Consider the following 16,945-nt stretch of genomic DNA (forward strand, 5'->3'; position numbering starts at 1 on the left):
CTGTTCTTTTTCCTGCTATCTCCTCAGAGCCTAAAACTGTGCCTGATACACAGTAAACACCCAGGAAACATTTGGTGACTAAAGAAATGAATCTGCAAAGAAATCCAAGGGTTGTGAATTAGTTTCACACTGAGAAATTTTCTCCTTTACCCAGAATTTGAGAACACTTTGGATCTGGAAATCACCCAGGGTTTGAATGATCTGGAGTCAACTCTGGAGATTGTTTGGAGAGGATCTATCAGCCTACACATTATACACAGTATAATTTGAGATGGTAATTCCCATAGTTTAGAGATTACTCAGAATTTGGAGATGATGTAGATGGAGGGGCTGACTCTGCAGCATTTATGGTTTCTTGGAAATGTGACTCTTTGAGTCTAGAGGACTGCCTGGAATTATCTGGGGTTTGGAGACTCCAGAGTAAGATGTTCTGGGCACAGGATGGGAGCACTTGGAGGGGTCCAGGGGAGAGGGATTTTAGGGGAGTAGTCGGCATAGTACTCACAAAACCATTGCAGTTGTCGCAGAAGGTGGGTTTGCGGAAGGTGACTTCATGGAAGGTGTGCAGGAAAGCCAGGCCCAGCTTGGAGCAGATGGCGCTGGCCCGGAGCAGGTAGCCTGTCAGCTCCTCTCGGCTGAAGGAGCCGTGCCTGAAGGCAGAGACCGGGTTTATCAAGCATGTGACCTCTTCTTCCCAGACTGAGGGATCCAGGCCATGGCCCCAGCTTCTCTCACCCCCACGAGTCCCGCCCCTCAGCCCCTCCTTGCTTAGATTCAGAAGTCATGGTCCTCAGCCCCTTTTCCCCTCAGGTCAGGCATCCTCAGTGTCTTTATATTTGGGGCCCAGAGTCAGGACCACTCACCCCTGGCAGGGAGGTGGGTGCAGCCCGTGACAGGCAAAGGGGAAGTTGCCCGAGAGTCGCTCAAAGTCCTCCTGTGAAATGGTTCCTCGGCCCTCAGGGTCATAATTCTTGAACACAGACTTGGGAGGGGTGTGGGAAGGCCGAGTAAGGTCAGGCCATCAAGATACCACCCCTTCAATCCTAGGTCCCCTCCTCAGGATCAAGGCTACACAGATATCTTGCCCCATCACTCCCAGCAGCCCTGGGCCCCTTCATACCTCCACTAGCTGCTCCACATGCCGGCCCAGGGTGACCCTGTCTGGCTTGGGTGTCACGCCGGGGGCCCACTCCACCACCAGGGGTGCTTTGAAGGGGGAGGGTGGCTGAGGAAGGGACAGGGTGGCACAGTTAGTTGGGGTACAGGCTTGGGCTGGAGCAAGGGGTCAAGGATAGCATCTTACCAGGCTTTTGGGACAGCGGGGTTCCCGGGCATAAGAGAGCTCATAGATCTCATCTTCCGTGTAGAAGAGATCCAGGGAGAGCTAGGGTGGGAAGGGGCATCAGACTTCCTCAGCTCCATCTCACACTCCTTTCCCCCACCTACATCCAAGCCTGTGTCCTTACCCAAATCTTCATGCCCCACATTCTTCCTGCAGCTCCCCATTTCTAGGAGCCCCAGTGTCTCATCTCCCACCAAACCCCTCATTCACCCTCCACATCTCCCCTCTTCGATTCCTCAAATTCCACCTTGTTACTGAGGGTTTGTTGAGTTTTATTAGCCTCATTTAAAACTAGGCAGCTCTGGTGGCCTAGTGGTAAGGAATTTTACTGCCAACTCAAAGACTGGGGATTGGAACCCACTAGCTACTCCACAGGAGAAAGATGAGCAGTCTCCTTCTGTGTGATTTACAGTCTCTGAAAGCCCACCCGTTGGAGGGGCAGCTATGAGTCAGTTCCAACTCCACGGCAATGAGTGTGAGTGCATTTAAACCTTTGAGTCCCTGAGTATGAATCAACAGCAGGTCAGCAGGTCTGAACCTTGTCCTCTCCTGTCCCTCCTCACCACCGCTGCCATGCACAAGTCCTGTTATAGTCACTGTGTCAGCCCAGCTTGTTGCGGGTCTCCCTCTCTCTGTCTGACTCTCCACCTTTCCCAACATGATGTCTTTATCCAGAGACTGGTCCCTCCTGACAACATGCCCAAAATATGTGAGCTAAAGTTCCACCATCTTTGCTACCAAGGTGTATCCTTGGCTGTACCAAGACAGACTGTTCTTTGGCAGTCCACGGTGTATTCAGTACTCTCATGGTGTATTCAGTACTCTTCTCCAACACCACAATTCAAAAGCATCAATTCTTCAGTCTTCTTTATTCATTGTCCAACTTTCAGATACATAGGAAGCAACTGAAAATACCACGGCTTGGATCAGACACACCTTAGTGTTTGAACTGACATTGTTCTTCTTTAGAACTTTGGAGAGGCCATTGGCAGCAAATTTCTGCAGTGCAACACATCTTTTGATTTCTTGACTGCTGTTACCATGAGTATGGATATGGATCCACATGAAATTGAAATTGTCGAAGACTTCAGTCTTACCATGATGTTGCCATTGTTATGTTAATGAGACAGTATCAGTAACAGGGTGTTTCGGGTTTTTTTTAGGGTGTGTTTTGAGTCAATCTTTTGAAAAAGACCAAGCAGACAAGCACACCTAGGGGGAGATTGATACTAAGCCTCATGGAGATCTCCAAGGGACCAAGAAATAGAAGGTGAACAGAAGCAACAATTTCCCAAAACACTATATAACATGAAAGAGACTGGAGAGCGTTATGATGAGTGAACTCAGTCTTATAAGGACAAGATACTACATTAGACCATTATTGTAAAAATAGAAGGATAGTAAAATGTGTATGAAGGTCCAAGGGGGGGAAAGGTGGAACAGAGGGGTGAGGATGGTCGGGGGAAAATCATAAGGTCACACAATTTGGTGGGTGGAGGGAGGGAATAAAAAAAATGGGAAAGATCTAGCTGAAAAGGCGGGGTAATGGAGAGCACAGTTCAATGGTGATTGATTTTATAAAACACAATGTATACAAATTTTGTATGCAAACCAATATATATTGTTGTTATATACCATCGAGTCACTTGCGACTCATAGCGACCCTGTGTACAATAGCTCTGAACTCTCCTCTATCCTGTGCCAACCTCTGACACACCAACCTCCATTATTCCATTCACTGAGTCAATCAATTCATATCATCTCAGAGGGTCTTCCTCTCTTGCACTGTCCTTCCACCATCCCAAACATGATGTCCCTCTCCAAGAACTGGTCACTTCTTGCAACATGCCCAAAGTATGTCAGACGAAGCTTCCAAATCCTTGCCTCCAAGGAGCAGCTTGGTTTAACCCTCAGTAGGATGAACCTGTTTATTCTCCTACCAGTCCATGGTACATTCAATACTCTTCTCCAGCACCACAGCTCAAAAGCATCAATTCACCTTCTATCATACCTAGTCATTCTCCAGCTTTCTGATGTATAGCAAGTAATAGAAGACTATGGCCTGGATAAGGAGTACCTTAGTCTCCAGGCTGACACTGTTGCTCTTCAGTACCCTGGAGAGGTCCTGGACAGCAGATTCTCCCAATGCAATTTGTCTTTTGATTTCTTGGCTGCTGGTTCCAAGAGTGTTGATTGTGGAGCCAAGCAAACTGAAGCTGTTAACAAACTCAGTCTCGTCATTGTCTATCATGATGCTGTCAACAAATGGATCCAATGGTGAGAATCTTTGTCTTCTTGATGTTGAGCCTTAATTCATATTTAAAGCTGCAGTTTTTGACCTTCTGCAGTAAGTGCTTCATCATGTCCTCATGCGTTTCAGCAAGTAAGGCTGTGTCATCTGCTTAACTCAGGTTGTTGATGAGTCTTCCTCCAATCCTGATGTCACATTCCTCCTCATACAGTCCAGCCTCCCAGATGATCTGTTCTGCATAAAGATTGAAAAGGTATGGAGATAGGACACGTTCCTGGCATATACCATTCCTGATTTTGAAGCATGCAGTATTTCATTACTCTGTTCTCATGACTACCTCCTGGTCCAAGTATAGGTTTTGCATAAGCTCAATCAAGTGTTCTGGGATTCCCATTCTTCTCAGCCATAGTTTCTTGTGATTCCCCCCCAAATATATATGTATATAATATACATGTATATACACACGTATATATTCTTAATACAGTGCCTCTAGACGTCTAGCTTCTTAAACTCTTTAAAAAATTACTTATTTGTTGTGTACCGTCAAATCGGATCCGACTGACACAGGAGGAGATTGACCCTCCTTCTCCAGTGGAGCATCTGATGGATTTGAATTGTGTGCCTTCTTGCCACCAGGCCACAAGAGCTTCCTGCTTCCTAAACTCTTTGATAAACTATATTTCTGTTTGTTAAAGTCACCCACTTGTATTTCTGTTATGGCAGCACAAAAGAACCAAGACATAGCCCCTTTGGATCCAAGCATCAGGCCTTAGGCTTCATCTTCTGGGGACAGGGCTAGTGTCACTGGTGTGTGACCTGTGTCATGCAGGGCCCTACACTTAGCATAAGCCATGCTAAATTTAATGCCTGGCTGTCATCAGCTTGAAATGAGTAAACTGTGAACCAGGAACCTTGGGTTTCCATTTTGTACTAGGCGGTGGTGTTAGGTGCTGTTGAGCTGACTTCACCTCCTATGGTTGTTGTTGTTATGTGCCATCGAGTCACTTGCGACTCATAGCAACCCTATGTACAACAGCCCTAAACCCTACTCTATCCTGTGCCAATCACATTGTCTCTGACAATCCCATCCTGATTACTCCAGTCACTGAATCAATCCACCTCATAGAGGGCCTTCCCCTCCTATGCTGTCCCTCCACCCTCTCAAGCATGATGTCCCTCTCCAAGGACCGGTCTCTCCTTACAACATGTCCAAAGTATGTTAGACGAAGCCTCAGAATCCTTGCCTCCAAGGAGCCCACCGCTTTAACCCTTTCCAGGATGAATCTGTTTGCTTTCCTAGCAGTCCATGGTACTCTCAATACTCTTCTCCAGCACCACAGCTCAAAGGCATCAATTCTCCTTCTATTCTCCTTGGTCATTGTCCAACTCTCTGATGCATAACAAGTGATAGCAAAGACCATGGCCTGTATCAGATGCACCTTAGTCTCCAGAGAGACACCGTTGCTCTTCAGTACTTTGTAGAGGTCCCTAACAGCAGACTTTCCCATTTCCTGGCTACTGGTGCTGAGAGTGTTGACTGTTGACCCTAAATACAGCAGAAGGAAAACTTACCTGATCCAGCACCATCCTTACAACCTCTGCCATGCTCAAGTCAATTGTAGTCACTGTGTTAATTCATCTTTTTAAAAAACATTTTTTATTGATTTCCATAGAATAATACGTTTACCATAGGTTTGATTCCTATACATTGTTAGTTCATCTTATTGGTGGTCTTCCCTTCCTTTGCTGACCACTCGACTTCTACAAGCATGATGTCTTTCTTCAGGGACTGGTTCCTCCTAGAAATTGGCCCCTCCTCACATAGTATGTGAGATGAAACCTCACCACCTTGGTGTCTCAGGAGCATTTTGGCTATACTCAGTGGCTCCTGCATATTCCATAGCTGGCCCTGTCCTAGGGTTTGGAAGTCAACTTCCAGTCTTTGCACGGCCCTCGGAATCCTGGTCTATAAACAGGTCAGTCACAGCCACAATTTCAGTCACCAGGTTCAGAACATAATTTGATTATCATGTTTGCATATAGACCTAAGCTCGCCTGCCTGGATTGATATTTTTTTTATTGCCCCAGACCTCAGTTCCCCCAGTCTATAAATAAAATGGACACTAAAAGGGTCTCTACTTCATAATAATCCACGAAGGGTGTTGCCTGGCACTGAGTAAGTGATCATCAGTAACATAATAATAACCTTTTACTCAGATTCGCAGATACAATAAAGATTAGAATTTTGGACCAACAGTAGGAGAAACTCAGAACTGTGGAGTTCAAGAGTTCAAAAGCCCAAAGCCGACCCAGAAGCTCAGATCTTGAGCCTGAGACACTGAGGTATATGGGACAATGTTAAACAGAATTCACTGTCTTCTGATTTTATCTTAAGTATTTTGGGTAAATTTGGGTTCAACAACCTTCTGAAGTGGATCCTGATTTTATTATTACCATTTTGCCAAAAAAAAAAAAACAAAAAAAAACCAAACTGAGGGTGAGAGGTCAACTGACTTGCCCAGAAGAAGCCGTAGAAGCTGTGGCATCTGAGCCAATGTGTTTCCCCTCTGTTCAGTCCCCAGTCCCTTCCCAGCCTGGGCAGGGTGGGGCAGCTCACCATGAGGAGGTGCAGGAGGTCCTCGTTGGCACTGCAGGGCGGGCGCTGGCCCTGGAGGGCTGCCAGTTCTTGCAGCCGCAGGTAGAGGCCATTGAGCTTGGGCAGGTGCAGGCGGCCATCAGGCAGCCTGTCAGGCTGGGCCTGGTGCAGGGACACCAGGTCCTTGAGGTGCACACCGAGCACAGGCAGCCGGAAGCCCACACAGCTTGCCCAGGCACGGCGGTAGCGGGCATAGTTGTTGTGGGCTGCGAGGAGTTCAGTCAACTCCACCAGGACCTGGCAGCAATAAGGGTGTGTGTGATTGTTTTATTTTTAAGGTAAAATAGTAATGATAGATTTATTAGAAAGTTACACCCCCAAAGGGACGGATGTCCCCCCACGGGAGGAAATGTGGAGGGGAAGCAGTGTGCTACTGAGGTGAGTCTCCATCAAGTTACGGACATTCAATGCTGATCCCTGAGACACATCACTGGGCCCCCTTTGTGTTCATTATTGGTCTTGGACTCTCTCCCAAATGATCCTTGCCTCAAGGAGAATCTATATCCACCATTCCCAGGCTAGAGTCCTGGGTCTCAGTCAGGATGCCACTTCCTGCCTTCCTCCTGGTCCCACTCATACACACCTGCATACACACACACACACACACACACACACACACACACACACACACACACTCTCTCTCTCTCTCTCTCTCTCTCTCTCTCATCATCCCTGAGCTATCTCAACTTTCCAAGCATCTGTTTTTCCTGCCCATCCCTCCTCCCCTCGGTCCTATCTTCCCCTCAGTCTGGGCAGCAGCCTCCCCAGGGCACAGTCTGCAGTAGTCTCTCCTTCAATCCACTCCCCACCCTACAGCTCGTGATTCTCCTAACACAAAAACCTGGTAACATTCTTCCTTAGTTCAAAAACTCGCGGAGTGCCTCCCCAGGGCCCCAGGATAAGGAATAACAGCACACACAGCTTTTAGGGTGCAGAGCCAGCTCAGGTCTGCTGGTTACCTACCTGCCTTGCCTCTTCATCTACACCACCCACTAGATCAATTTATCAAAAGCCTAAATCTGATCATGAGTGTCGCCATCGATCCCAGATCTTTCCTAGCTCCTTATCACCCTCTGACGAACCCTAAACCCTTAGCTGATCTTGTAAGGCCCAAGGTGATCACCCCTGCCACGTCTTTAAGCCTAGTTCCTAACACTTCTTGACTCCAACCACACCCTAGACTCATAGGTGACACCTTCCCAGGACATCCCAGTCTACATCTGTCTTTTAGGTGGCCAAGATGTTGAGATTTTTGGGTGAGTGGTTTTATTCTCTTTGGACTGCAAGCTCTCTATTCAGACCACACACACACACACACACACACACACCCCAACAATGACTGGAGGAAGAAGAAGGAGAAAGACAAAGCCTGGGGGCGAGTATCTCTGGGATTTTGGGAAGCAAGTTGTTTGGGTGATTCCAGAGTCCCTAAGCAGGACTTGAGGGGAGTTGCTGTTGCTAGGTGTCACTGAATCAGCTCTGACTCATACTGACACCTCGGGAAAGAAACCCTGCCCAATCCTACACCTTCCCTATGATCTCTGCTGTGCCTGAGCCCACTGGTGCAGTCACTGTGTCATCCCATCTCATTGAGCACTTTCCCCCTTCACTGATCCTCCATTTTTCCAAATGTGATGTTCTTCTCCAGGTTCTAGGCACTCCCAATCACATGCCCAAAGGATATGAGACAAAGTCTCACCATCCCTGCTTCTAAGGAGCATCCCCGGCTACACTTTTCCCAAGTGTTTTTGTTTGTTTTTGGTTTATTTGTTCTTTTGGCAGTCTACAGGATATTCACTATTCTTTGTCAACACCACAGCTGGGGTCGGGAAATTAAACGCAGGGGTTTGAGCTAGCAGACCACTTGGGAGTCTGGGGAAGGCAGTGTGGAGCTCACCTTGGTGCTGTCAGGGCTCAGGTGGGAATGGGAGTCCTTGAGTCTGGAGATGGCACTGTGACACAGGCCCCCAGTGACTGCCATCAGCGTGTTGAAATTCTGAAGCTGGTGGAGCTTCTAAGAAGAAAACAGATTGGGAGGGCAAATGAGAGAGTCCCTGTGGAATAGAAAGACTCATAAATATGTGTAGTGTGGACCAGTGTGGCCACCAGACCCCTGAGTGGGCATGGTTAGGGCAAGCAGGAGGCCAGAAAAGGCTGGGGCAACAGGCAAGTATGTATATTGAGTAGAGTGCCTGCCCAGGGTTAAGGGCCGCCTCCAGGCAATCCTAGGAACACAGTGGGTTGCCTGTTGTGTTTGCTGACTGATTGCTAGGTTATCAGTCACATCCGATTAGGATCCACAGCCAGTGGAGAGTCCCCATGAGGAATTCATCAGGTAGTAGGTTTGGCTTTTTTTTGTTTTGTTTTGTTTTTTTTAAGGTCCCAGCAGGAGGAAGCAAGGCCATGAGGGCCAGAGGAAGGGTGTGGCTTGCAAGGGTCTCCATGGGGGCAGAAGGGCTTCCCTTTTCTTTTTCTTTTTGTTTAGATTATAAATACACACATGTATTCATGTTTATGTGAAATTTCAATACAAAAGAAATTATTCAAAAGTTCAGAGAAAATATGCAATAATGAATGAATAAAAATCTAATTTTCCTGAAAACTTGCATTAAAATCACAGTTCAAGTATAAAAAAGTTCATGAAAAAGTAATTCTGGATTTTACAGCTGATTTAGCAATGTTTTTCTAATTTTCTATAGGGCTTCCCTTTTCTCCAGAAGGAAGGGAAGATATCCTGAAAGGGGAAGGTTGTATGTGACTCAATGGGTAGGAACCAGGGCATGATGGGTGGGAGGGAAATGGTCACTATCCTGGAGAGACCACCCGGACTGGGGTTCTGAGCGACCACCCGGACTGGGGTTCTGAGCAGTGGTGAAGTTTAAAGGTGGTGGGTCGCTTTTCTTGCCATCTTGGTGCCCGTGAAGGCCTCCTGGGAACAGAACTTCTAAACCGCAGAGACAGTGGAGGCTGTGATGTGAGGCCACTTTTGCTGCCTATAAACGAAGTCTTCAGAACCGGAGGAAGCACACAGCTCTACTTAAAATCGAGGGTGTTTACAACGAGATGAAACGGAATTCTATTTAGGCAAGAGATGTGCTTATGTTTACAAAGCAAAACATAATACAATGACTCCTGGTGGTGAACCTAACACAACCAGCGTAATCTGGGGAAAAGTAACAGTAACATGCCCACGTAAACAGTGGCATGGCTCGGGCTAGATTTCAGAGCAACCTTCGTGCTAAGACCATTGAACACAGAATCCACGTAATGCTGCATCTCTCGAGGGTTTAAACTTTTTGAAAAGCATATAAGATTATGATGGCTGTGGAGGGTCGTCATAAGGGTCAGGAGGGAGGGCTGAGATATGCGGTGAGGGGCGGGACCTTAAGGTGCATGACGTCACATCCCAGCACCCACATTGGGCCGGGTGTGTAGGCTGCAGTAGAGGACCCAGAGCGGTGGGGGCTGTGTGTGGGGGTGGGAGGTGGGGTGTGGGAAGCGATCAGAGGTGCCTCACCTGCGCCACGTGGATGAACTTGTCCAGCACCTGCGCACGCTGCGTGGGCCCTGGCCGGCTCAGCACCATGACCTGCACCCACCGGGACACGCTGTTGCTGAGGCCGACAGAACCTTCCAGAGCTGGGCAGTCCCGCACAGAGCCCTGCAAAACATAGCTCCGCAGGTCCTGAGGCTGAGGCAGAGGGGCGGTTAGGGTGGGCCAGGGAGCCCAGGGTCTGCCCTCACGTGCCCTCCCTCCAGCACTCACTGATGCTATAACCCCTCCTTGCCCGAGTGACCTTTGTTACCTGCCACTTTTTCTCCAGCCTTAATTCCCACTCCCCTCACCCTAGACTGGCACACAGGGAAGGGGTTCCCTTTCCTGAAGTCACAAGCAGCCCTCAAGTCCCTGGAAAAGACAGTTTGCAGGTTTGGGTGGTGAGTTGGGGTGTTTTTGTTTTTGTTTTTTTTTAATGTTTGGAAGATTTTAAAATTAACTAAAAATCTCACCACCAACAAAACAAAGCCAGTTGCTATGGAGTCCATTCTGCCTCATAGCAACCCCATGTGTGTCAGCGTTTCCATGGATAATTTTTTGGGAACATATATCACCAGACCTTTCTTCGGAGGTGCTGCTTCTGGGTGGCTTGATTAAACTTAAGACAGATACTACTCTGAATCTTTAACCATATTAACCAATTTAACGCTAATTCTGCAAGGTCAGTGCCATTAGTATTGTTCCCATTTTACAGATGAAGCAGTTGAGGCACAGAGAGGCTGGGAAACCTGCCCAGGGCGACATAAGTGTGAACCTAGATGAAAAGCCAGTCTGCTGCTCTTAACTATATACCTGACTGACAGAGTCAGCAAAGTGAAAGATAGTGAAGGCTGAGGGGGAAAAAAATCATGAAACCTACTTCTTTTTATTCTGTTGAAGGCAAGAGGCACAGTGCTGACCCTTCCACACCCACATTGACTCATCCACTCACTCTCCTTTCAAAATCTTTCCAGAATTCCACTTCTCACTCCTGCTTGGCCCCACCCTGGTCTTGACAATCTTCCTTTCCTGCCAGGACTCAAGGCTGCCTTTTCTCCTGGCTCCTGGCTCTGTCGACTTGACAGCACATAACAACAACTACAACCTACTCTATTTAGCCAGCAAAAGGCTTATTATGTATTTTTAAAAGTATTTGGAAACAGGAGTGGCATCCACTTCCTAAGCAACATGCCTCTGGAAACTCGATGAACTTCGATAAATGCCAGTAGTTGTAGAGGGGCTTCAGGCCTTTTGTTCATAGGGTCACATGAGTCATGCTTGACTGGAAGGCAATCATCAACAACAACAACATAAATTAGATTAAAAACCGCAATCCCTAAAATTCACTGTTGTTGAGTCAGAACCGACTTACAGCTGACCCTCCAGTGAATTTCTGAGGCTGTAAATCACACCCGAGGAGATTGCCCATCTTCCTCCAGAAGAGCAGCTGGTGGATTTGAACCTCTAGAGAAACACAGTCTTGGCATTAGCAGCACAACTCTCTACAGACTAGGCCACCAGAGCACCGTAAACTATTTATAAGTGTATATATAAATATAAAGTATTAAAGTATATACTCAATTCATTGCTATCAAGTTGAACTGACTCACAGCTGACCCTCCACCTGGTTTTCTGAGGATGTAAACAGCACTGGCATCTTTCTCCCTTGGAGCAGCTGGTGAATTTGAATCACCAGAGAGGCACAACCTTTGGATTAGCAGCACACCACCCTGTGGAATATGCCACCAGAGCTCCCTCAGCACTCACTGGCATCAAGTCGATTCCAGCTCATAGACCGTCCATCAGGTTTTTGAAGCTGTAAATCTTAAGAAGAGACCCTATCTTTTCCCTGCAGAGCTGCTGATCAATTTAAATTGCTAGAGATGTTGGCATTATGGCCAGTAACACCACATGCTATGGATTACACCAACCAGTGTGTGTGTGTATATATTACACACACACACACACACACACATACACGTGTGTGTGTGTGTATGCATTTGTATACTACCTAGCTAGTTATATATTTAACAATCAGAACTTTTTCACACTAATAAGCTAGATCCTCCCTTCTCTTGAAATGATGATGGAAACCATGAATATATAGCTAGGCTGGAGAACCTAAAATTGCCACTTAAAAAAAAACAAACCAGAATAAATAAAATGTGGCCATTTCAAATGGTTCATCCAAAGAGTATTTTCTCTAAATCAGGTACTTTCTATGAGGCAGGAACTGTTAATATTCCCTATTGTGTAGTCCATTCCATAGCAAGTCACACTGATAACACAAAGGTTGCACATCTCTCATGGTTCAAATCCACCAGTGGCTCTGAGGGAGAAGCAATCTCCTCCCTATATGATTTATAGCCTTGGAAACTTGATGGAAAGCACTATGAATTGGGACCAACTCATCTATAATTAATTCAGAATATTTACAGATGAGTTAATGGAGGCAGCAAATTTAAGTGTTTCACTCAATATCACAGATAAGCGAAATGGCTAAAATAGCAAGATATGGTATCAGAAGCCATTCTGTTACATAATGTGTTATATTTCTCTCCTTGGCACTTAGCACCTTCTAATGTGGAAATCTTCCCCCATGTCATTTACAACCTCTGGTCAGTGATGAGTTGGTTCTGACTCGATGATCAATTATTCTTCAGTTTTCCTTATTCATTGTTCAGTTTCTTAGCCTGCTAGAAATAATTGGTCTGAATCTCATTTCTTCCCTAAATAATCTGCTAGAGTAAAAAACCAAAGTGTCCAAAGCCAGAATGTTCAGAGTTCATTCCTGAATCTAGGGTGGGTACCATAGAAAACCAAAAGCTTTCTGTTATTTCTTGTACATCCTGGAATTTGGCAGAATTTAACAGATTTTCTAAAATCAGATGAAGATCTCATTGCCAATAAGTCTGAGTGGGCTGGTCATGTCCTCAAGAATTTGTTTTCATTTATGTCATACTGGAGAGCCCTGGTGGCATAATCTATTGCATATTGTGTTGCTAACCAAAATGGTGTGTTTCCAGCAGTTCAGAACCACCAGAGGCTTTGCAGAAAAAAAGGTGTGAGCAGTCAACTTCTGTTGAGACTTCCAGCCTTGGAAACCCAACGGTGGGACACTCTGAGTCGGAACTGACTAAATGGCAGTGAGTTCTCATGGCATATTACGACTAGAAAACTATTAGCCATCTATCCATCCCAGTTGCTCAAATTGTTGATAATATTGTTGATGGGATGGCAGCACAACAAAAGTACTTAGACTCTATTGCTGAAATGATTTTAGATAATAGATTAATCCTTGATTTCCTCTTAGTCCAACAAGGAGGATATTGGGCTATTATTGCTAATGCCTCTTGCTATTCATAGATAAAAACATTTCTGGAGAAACAGAATAAGATATAACTAAAACTACATCAAAAAGCTTCCTGGTTACAAGCCATTTCCTTCACCTCTACCCCATGACTGTATCTTCCTTTTCTGATATTTTTAGTTAGTTGCCTCAAAGTAAGGGATTTGGAATATGCTGATTTCCACTAGTCTTCCTACACCTTTTAAGTATTGTAAATGCTAATATAACTCAACAAGTCAACTCATTGCCACTGAGTTGGAACCACAGGAAGTTTTCAGAAGTTGTAAAGTGCAATGGACTCCAGAGGCCTAGTGGTAAGGAGCTGATTGCCAACCCGAAGGCACACAGTTTGAACCCGCCTGCTGCTCTATGGAGAAAGATGAGATGTCTCCTGTGCAATTTACTGCCTCTAAAAACCCACTGGTTGTTTCAGATCTAAATTCAATTCCACTTTGAATCAAACTGCAGCTTGGCTTATAGTCTCTGCTTCTGCTGCTCTTAAGAGACAAATTAGCTTCCTGAAAAAATGTAACTGCTTGTAACCAGAAGTCAGAGAGTACCAGAAGGATGTTTATCTGTGTTTCATTGACTATGCAAAGACATTTGACTGTGTGGATCATAACAAGTTATGGCTAACCTTGAGAAGAACGGGAATCCAAGAACACCTGATTGTACTCATGCAAAACCTATACTTGGGCCAGAAGGCAGTTAGAACAGAGCAAGGAAACACTGTATGGTTTAAAATCAGACAAGGAGTATGTCAGAGATGTATCCTGTCTCCATACTTTTTCAAGCTGTATACAGGACAGAGCATTCAAGAGGCTGGACTTTATGAGGAAGAATGTGGCATCAGAATTGGAGGAAGACTCCTCAACAACCTGCATTATGCAGATAGCACAACCTTATTTGCTTAAACTGAGGGCCAGAAGCATCTGCAGCAGAAGGTCAAGGCCTGCAGTCTTCTATATGGATTGAAGCTCATCATCAAGAAAACAAAGATCCTAACCACTGGGCCAATTGGCAGCACCATGATAGACTGGGAAAAAAAGATTGAGATTGTTAATAATTCCACCTTGCTTGGGTCCACAATCAACAAACACTCTTGGAACCAGCAGCTGGGATATAAAAAGACAAATTGCATTAGGGAAATCTGCAGCCAGAGACTTCTCCAGAGTACTGAAGAGCAAGGATGTCAGTATAGAGACTAAGGTGTTCCTGATCCCGGCCATGATCTTCACACTTACTGGCTATGCATCAGAGAGGTGAACAACAACCAAGGATGAGACAAGAAGAATTGATGCCTTTCAGTTGTGGTACTGGAGAAGAGTATTGAACATACCATGGACTGCCAAGAGAACAAACAGGTCTATCCTGGAGAGAGTGAAACCAAACTGCTCCTTGGAGGTAAGGATTTTGAGACTCCATCTCACATACTTTGGTCTTGTAGCTAGGAGGGAAGGATATCATGCTTGGAAGGGTTGAGGGACAGTGCAGGAAAGGAAGACCCTGGGTGAATGGATTGACACAATGACTGGAGCAATGAAGGTAAGTGTATCAGAGACAGTGAGATTGACTCAGGATAGAGCACGTTTCAGAGCTATTGCGCACAGGGTCGCTATGAGTTGCAAGTGACTCCACAGCACATAGCAACAATAAAAACAACCTAAAAGGAGCAAAGGTCAAGATTTTTGTTTTATTATGGATTTATTAAAAGATGTTTGCTGAGAATGTGCATGAATTGATCCAAGAAAAATGCCTAGGTCTCTCTCCCGTAGGGCACCTGGTGCCCTCAAACTGCATGCTTTTGGGATTGCAGTGCAGCTTCTTGCCACAAGGCCACCAGAGCTCCCTACCAGAAAGTTAGAAGTGATAATTATAAGAAGAATTGTAGCTTAACAGCAGCCCCCTTTGTAACTTTTTGTCCTGTTCTCCACCATGTGTGTGAACACTTGGCCCTTTGTTTCAGTAAAACTCAACTCAATGCCATTGACTCAGCAGATTTTCAGGGGCTGTAAATTGCAAGAAAGGAGATTTCCAATCTTTCTCTCTCAGAGCAGCTGATGGATTCATACCACTTGTCTTTGGGTTGGCAGTGCAACTATTTACCACTAGGCCACCAGAGCTCCCTAGTTCTTTGTTTAGGCCACCAATAAAAACTGCACACTCCACCTCCCTCCTAATATACAACATGATAGTACCCTGATTGGGTGCTGGTGTATCTCCTGAGTTGAAAATCTTTTTATCTTTCAGTCATCCATGAATAGAGCAAAAGGTCATTACAAAGACAGAGGAGGCTGTCGCAATGCTCTGTGGGCTCATGCTGAGGCGGAGGGGGCAGCGGCGGGGCTGGTGGCCACTGCCTCTGCGGGGCTCAGGGCCGGGGTGGGGGACCAGACCAGGGACTGGGGGTGCCTGGCACACTTGCAGCACACGCAGCGGGTTCCTGGACTCCGTTGTGACAATGCGGGGTCACTGCTCGGCAATCAGCGACCTGGCTGTGGTCCTGCCACTTGTTGGATAGTTGCTGGTTTTCTCTCCAGCGCATCGCTGAGGTGCTAAGAGAGCACTGGTGGTTTAGTGGTAAGGAATTGCACTGCCAACCCAAAGGTGTGAGGTTTGTCGAATCCACTGCTAAGTGACTTACTGTCTCTGAAAACCCGCTGGATGATCAGCCTGGCACCCACCAAGTAAATATTTGGTTGGAGTGAAAATAAAAAAAAAAAAAGAACAACAAAAAAATTGACCAAAAAACAAAGACAGAGGAGAATCTTTTCTGAAAAAAAAACAAAAACAAAACCAAACTGAAATAGATGTTAGAAGTTGTTGCTGTCAGTGCCATTTAATCACTTACAACTCATAGCAACCCTATGCATAATAGCTTTGAGCTCTCTCCTATTCTGAGTGAACCTCACTGTCTCTGAAATGCCTGCCCCTACTACACCAGTGACTGTGTCAATCCATCTCATCCAAGATCTTCCTTTCCTGCTCTGTCCCTCAACCCTTCCAAGCATAATGTCCTTCCCCAAGGACTGGTCCCTCCTGGCAACATGCCCAATGTACGTGCCAGAGTTTCAGAATCGTTTCCTCCAAGGAGGAGACTGTTTCACCCTCTCTAGAACAGACCTGTTTGTTCTCTTGGCAGTCCATGGTATGTTCAATATTCTTCTCCAGCACCACAACTGAAAGGCATCACTTTTTCTTCTGTAATCCTTATTCATTCTCCAACTATCTGATGCATAGCAAATAATTGTGAAGATCATGGCCTGGATTAAGTGCACCTTATTAGTCTCTAGATTTATATCTTTGCTCCTCAGCACTCTGGAGAGGTCCCTGTCAGCAGACTTTCCTGGTTCAATTTATCTTTTGATTTCCTAGCTGCTGGTTCCAAGAGTGTTGATTGTGGACCCAAGCAAGGTGGAATTATTAACAATCTCAGTCTTTTTCCCCATCTAACATGGTGCTGCTAATTGGCCCAGTGGTGAGAATCTTTGTTTTCTTGATGTTGGGCTTCAATTCATATTGAAGACTGCAGTCCTTGACCTTCTGCAGACAATGCTTCAGACCCTTCTCAGTTTCAGCAAGCAAGATTGGGTCATCTGCATAATGCAAGTTGTTGATGAGTTTCCCTCCAATTCTGATGCCACATTCCTCCTCATAAAGATCAGTATCCCCCCGGCGCTGGCTGAAAATCGCCTGTGACTTCATCCATAGCCACTGGTGAGAGTCAGCGCCCAGAGCCATCAGGGGCTTTAAGCTCGTTGCCCACTGCTGTGGTGTGGACAGCTGAAACCCAGGCCCCGACAGGCACCTGG

At 46.0% G+C, this 16,945-nt stretch overlaps 1 protein-coding gene across 1 annotated transcript in view; it reads right to left on the reverse strand.

Moving 5' to 3' along the window:
- The window catches only part of RASGRP4 (RAS guanyl releasing protein 4), a 52,924-nt gene that overhangs the window by 6,631 nt on the left and 29,348 nt on the right, over nt 1–16,945 (reverse strand). The window contains exons 7-13 of the mRNA XM_006899739.1: nt 9,767–9,940; nt 8,147–8,263; nt 6,211–6,486; nt 1,304–1,384; nt 1,121–1,225; nt 864–982; nt 506–650 (exon numbers count right to left, since the gene is read on the reverse strand). Coding sequence (XP_006899801.1) covers nt 506–650; nt 864–982; nt 1,121–1,225; nt 1,304–1,384; nt 6,211–6,486; nt 8,147–8,263; nt 9,767–9,940 — 1,017 coding nt within the window. The remainder of the gene's footprint in view (nt 1–505; nt 651–863; nt 983–1,120; nt 1,226–1,303; nt 1,385–6,210; nt 6,487–8,146; nt 8,264–9,766; nt 9,941–16,945) is intronic.

The sequence above is a fragment of the Elephantulus edwardii genome, unplaced genomic scaffold (assembly GCF_000299155.1).
Source record: "Elephantulus edwardii isolate Elephantulus edwardi_28Jun2011 unplaced genomic scaffold, EleEdw1.0 scaffold00266, whole genome shotgun sequence".
NCBI classification, from domain to species: domain Eukaryota; kingdom Metazoa; phylum Chordata; class Mammalia; order Macroscelidea; family Macroscelididae; genus Elephantulus; species Elephantulus edwardii.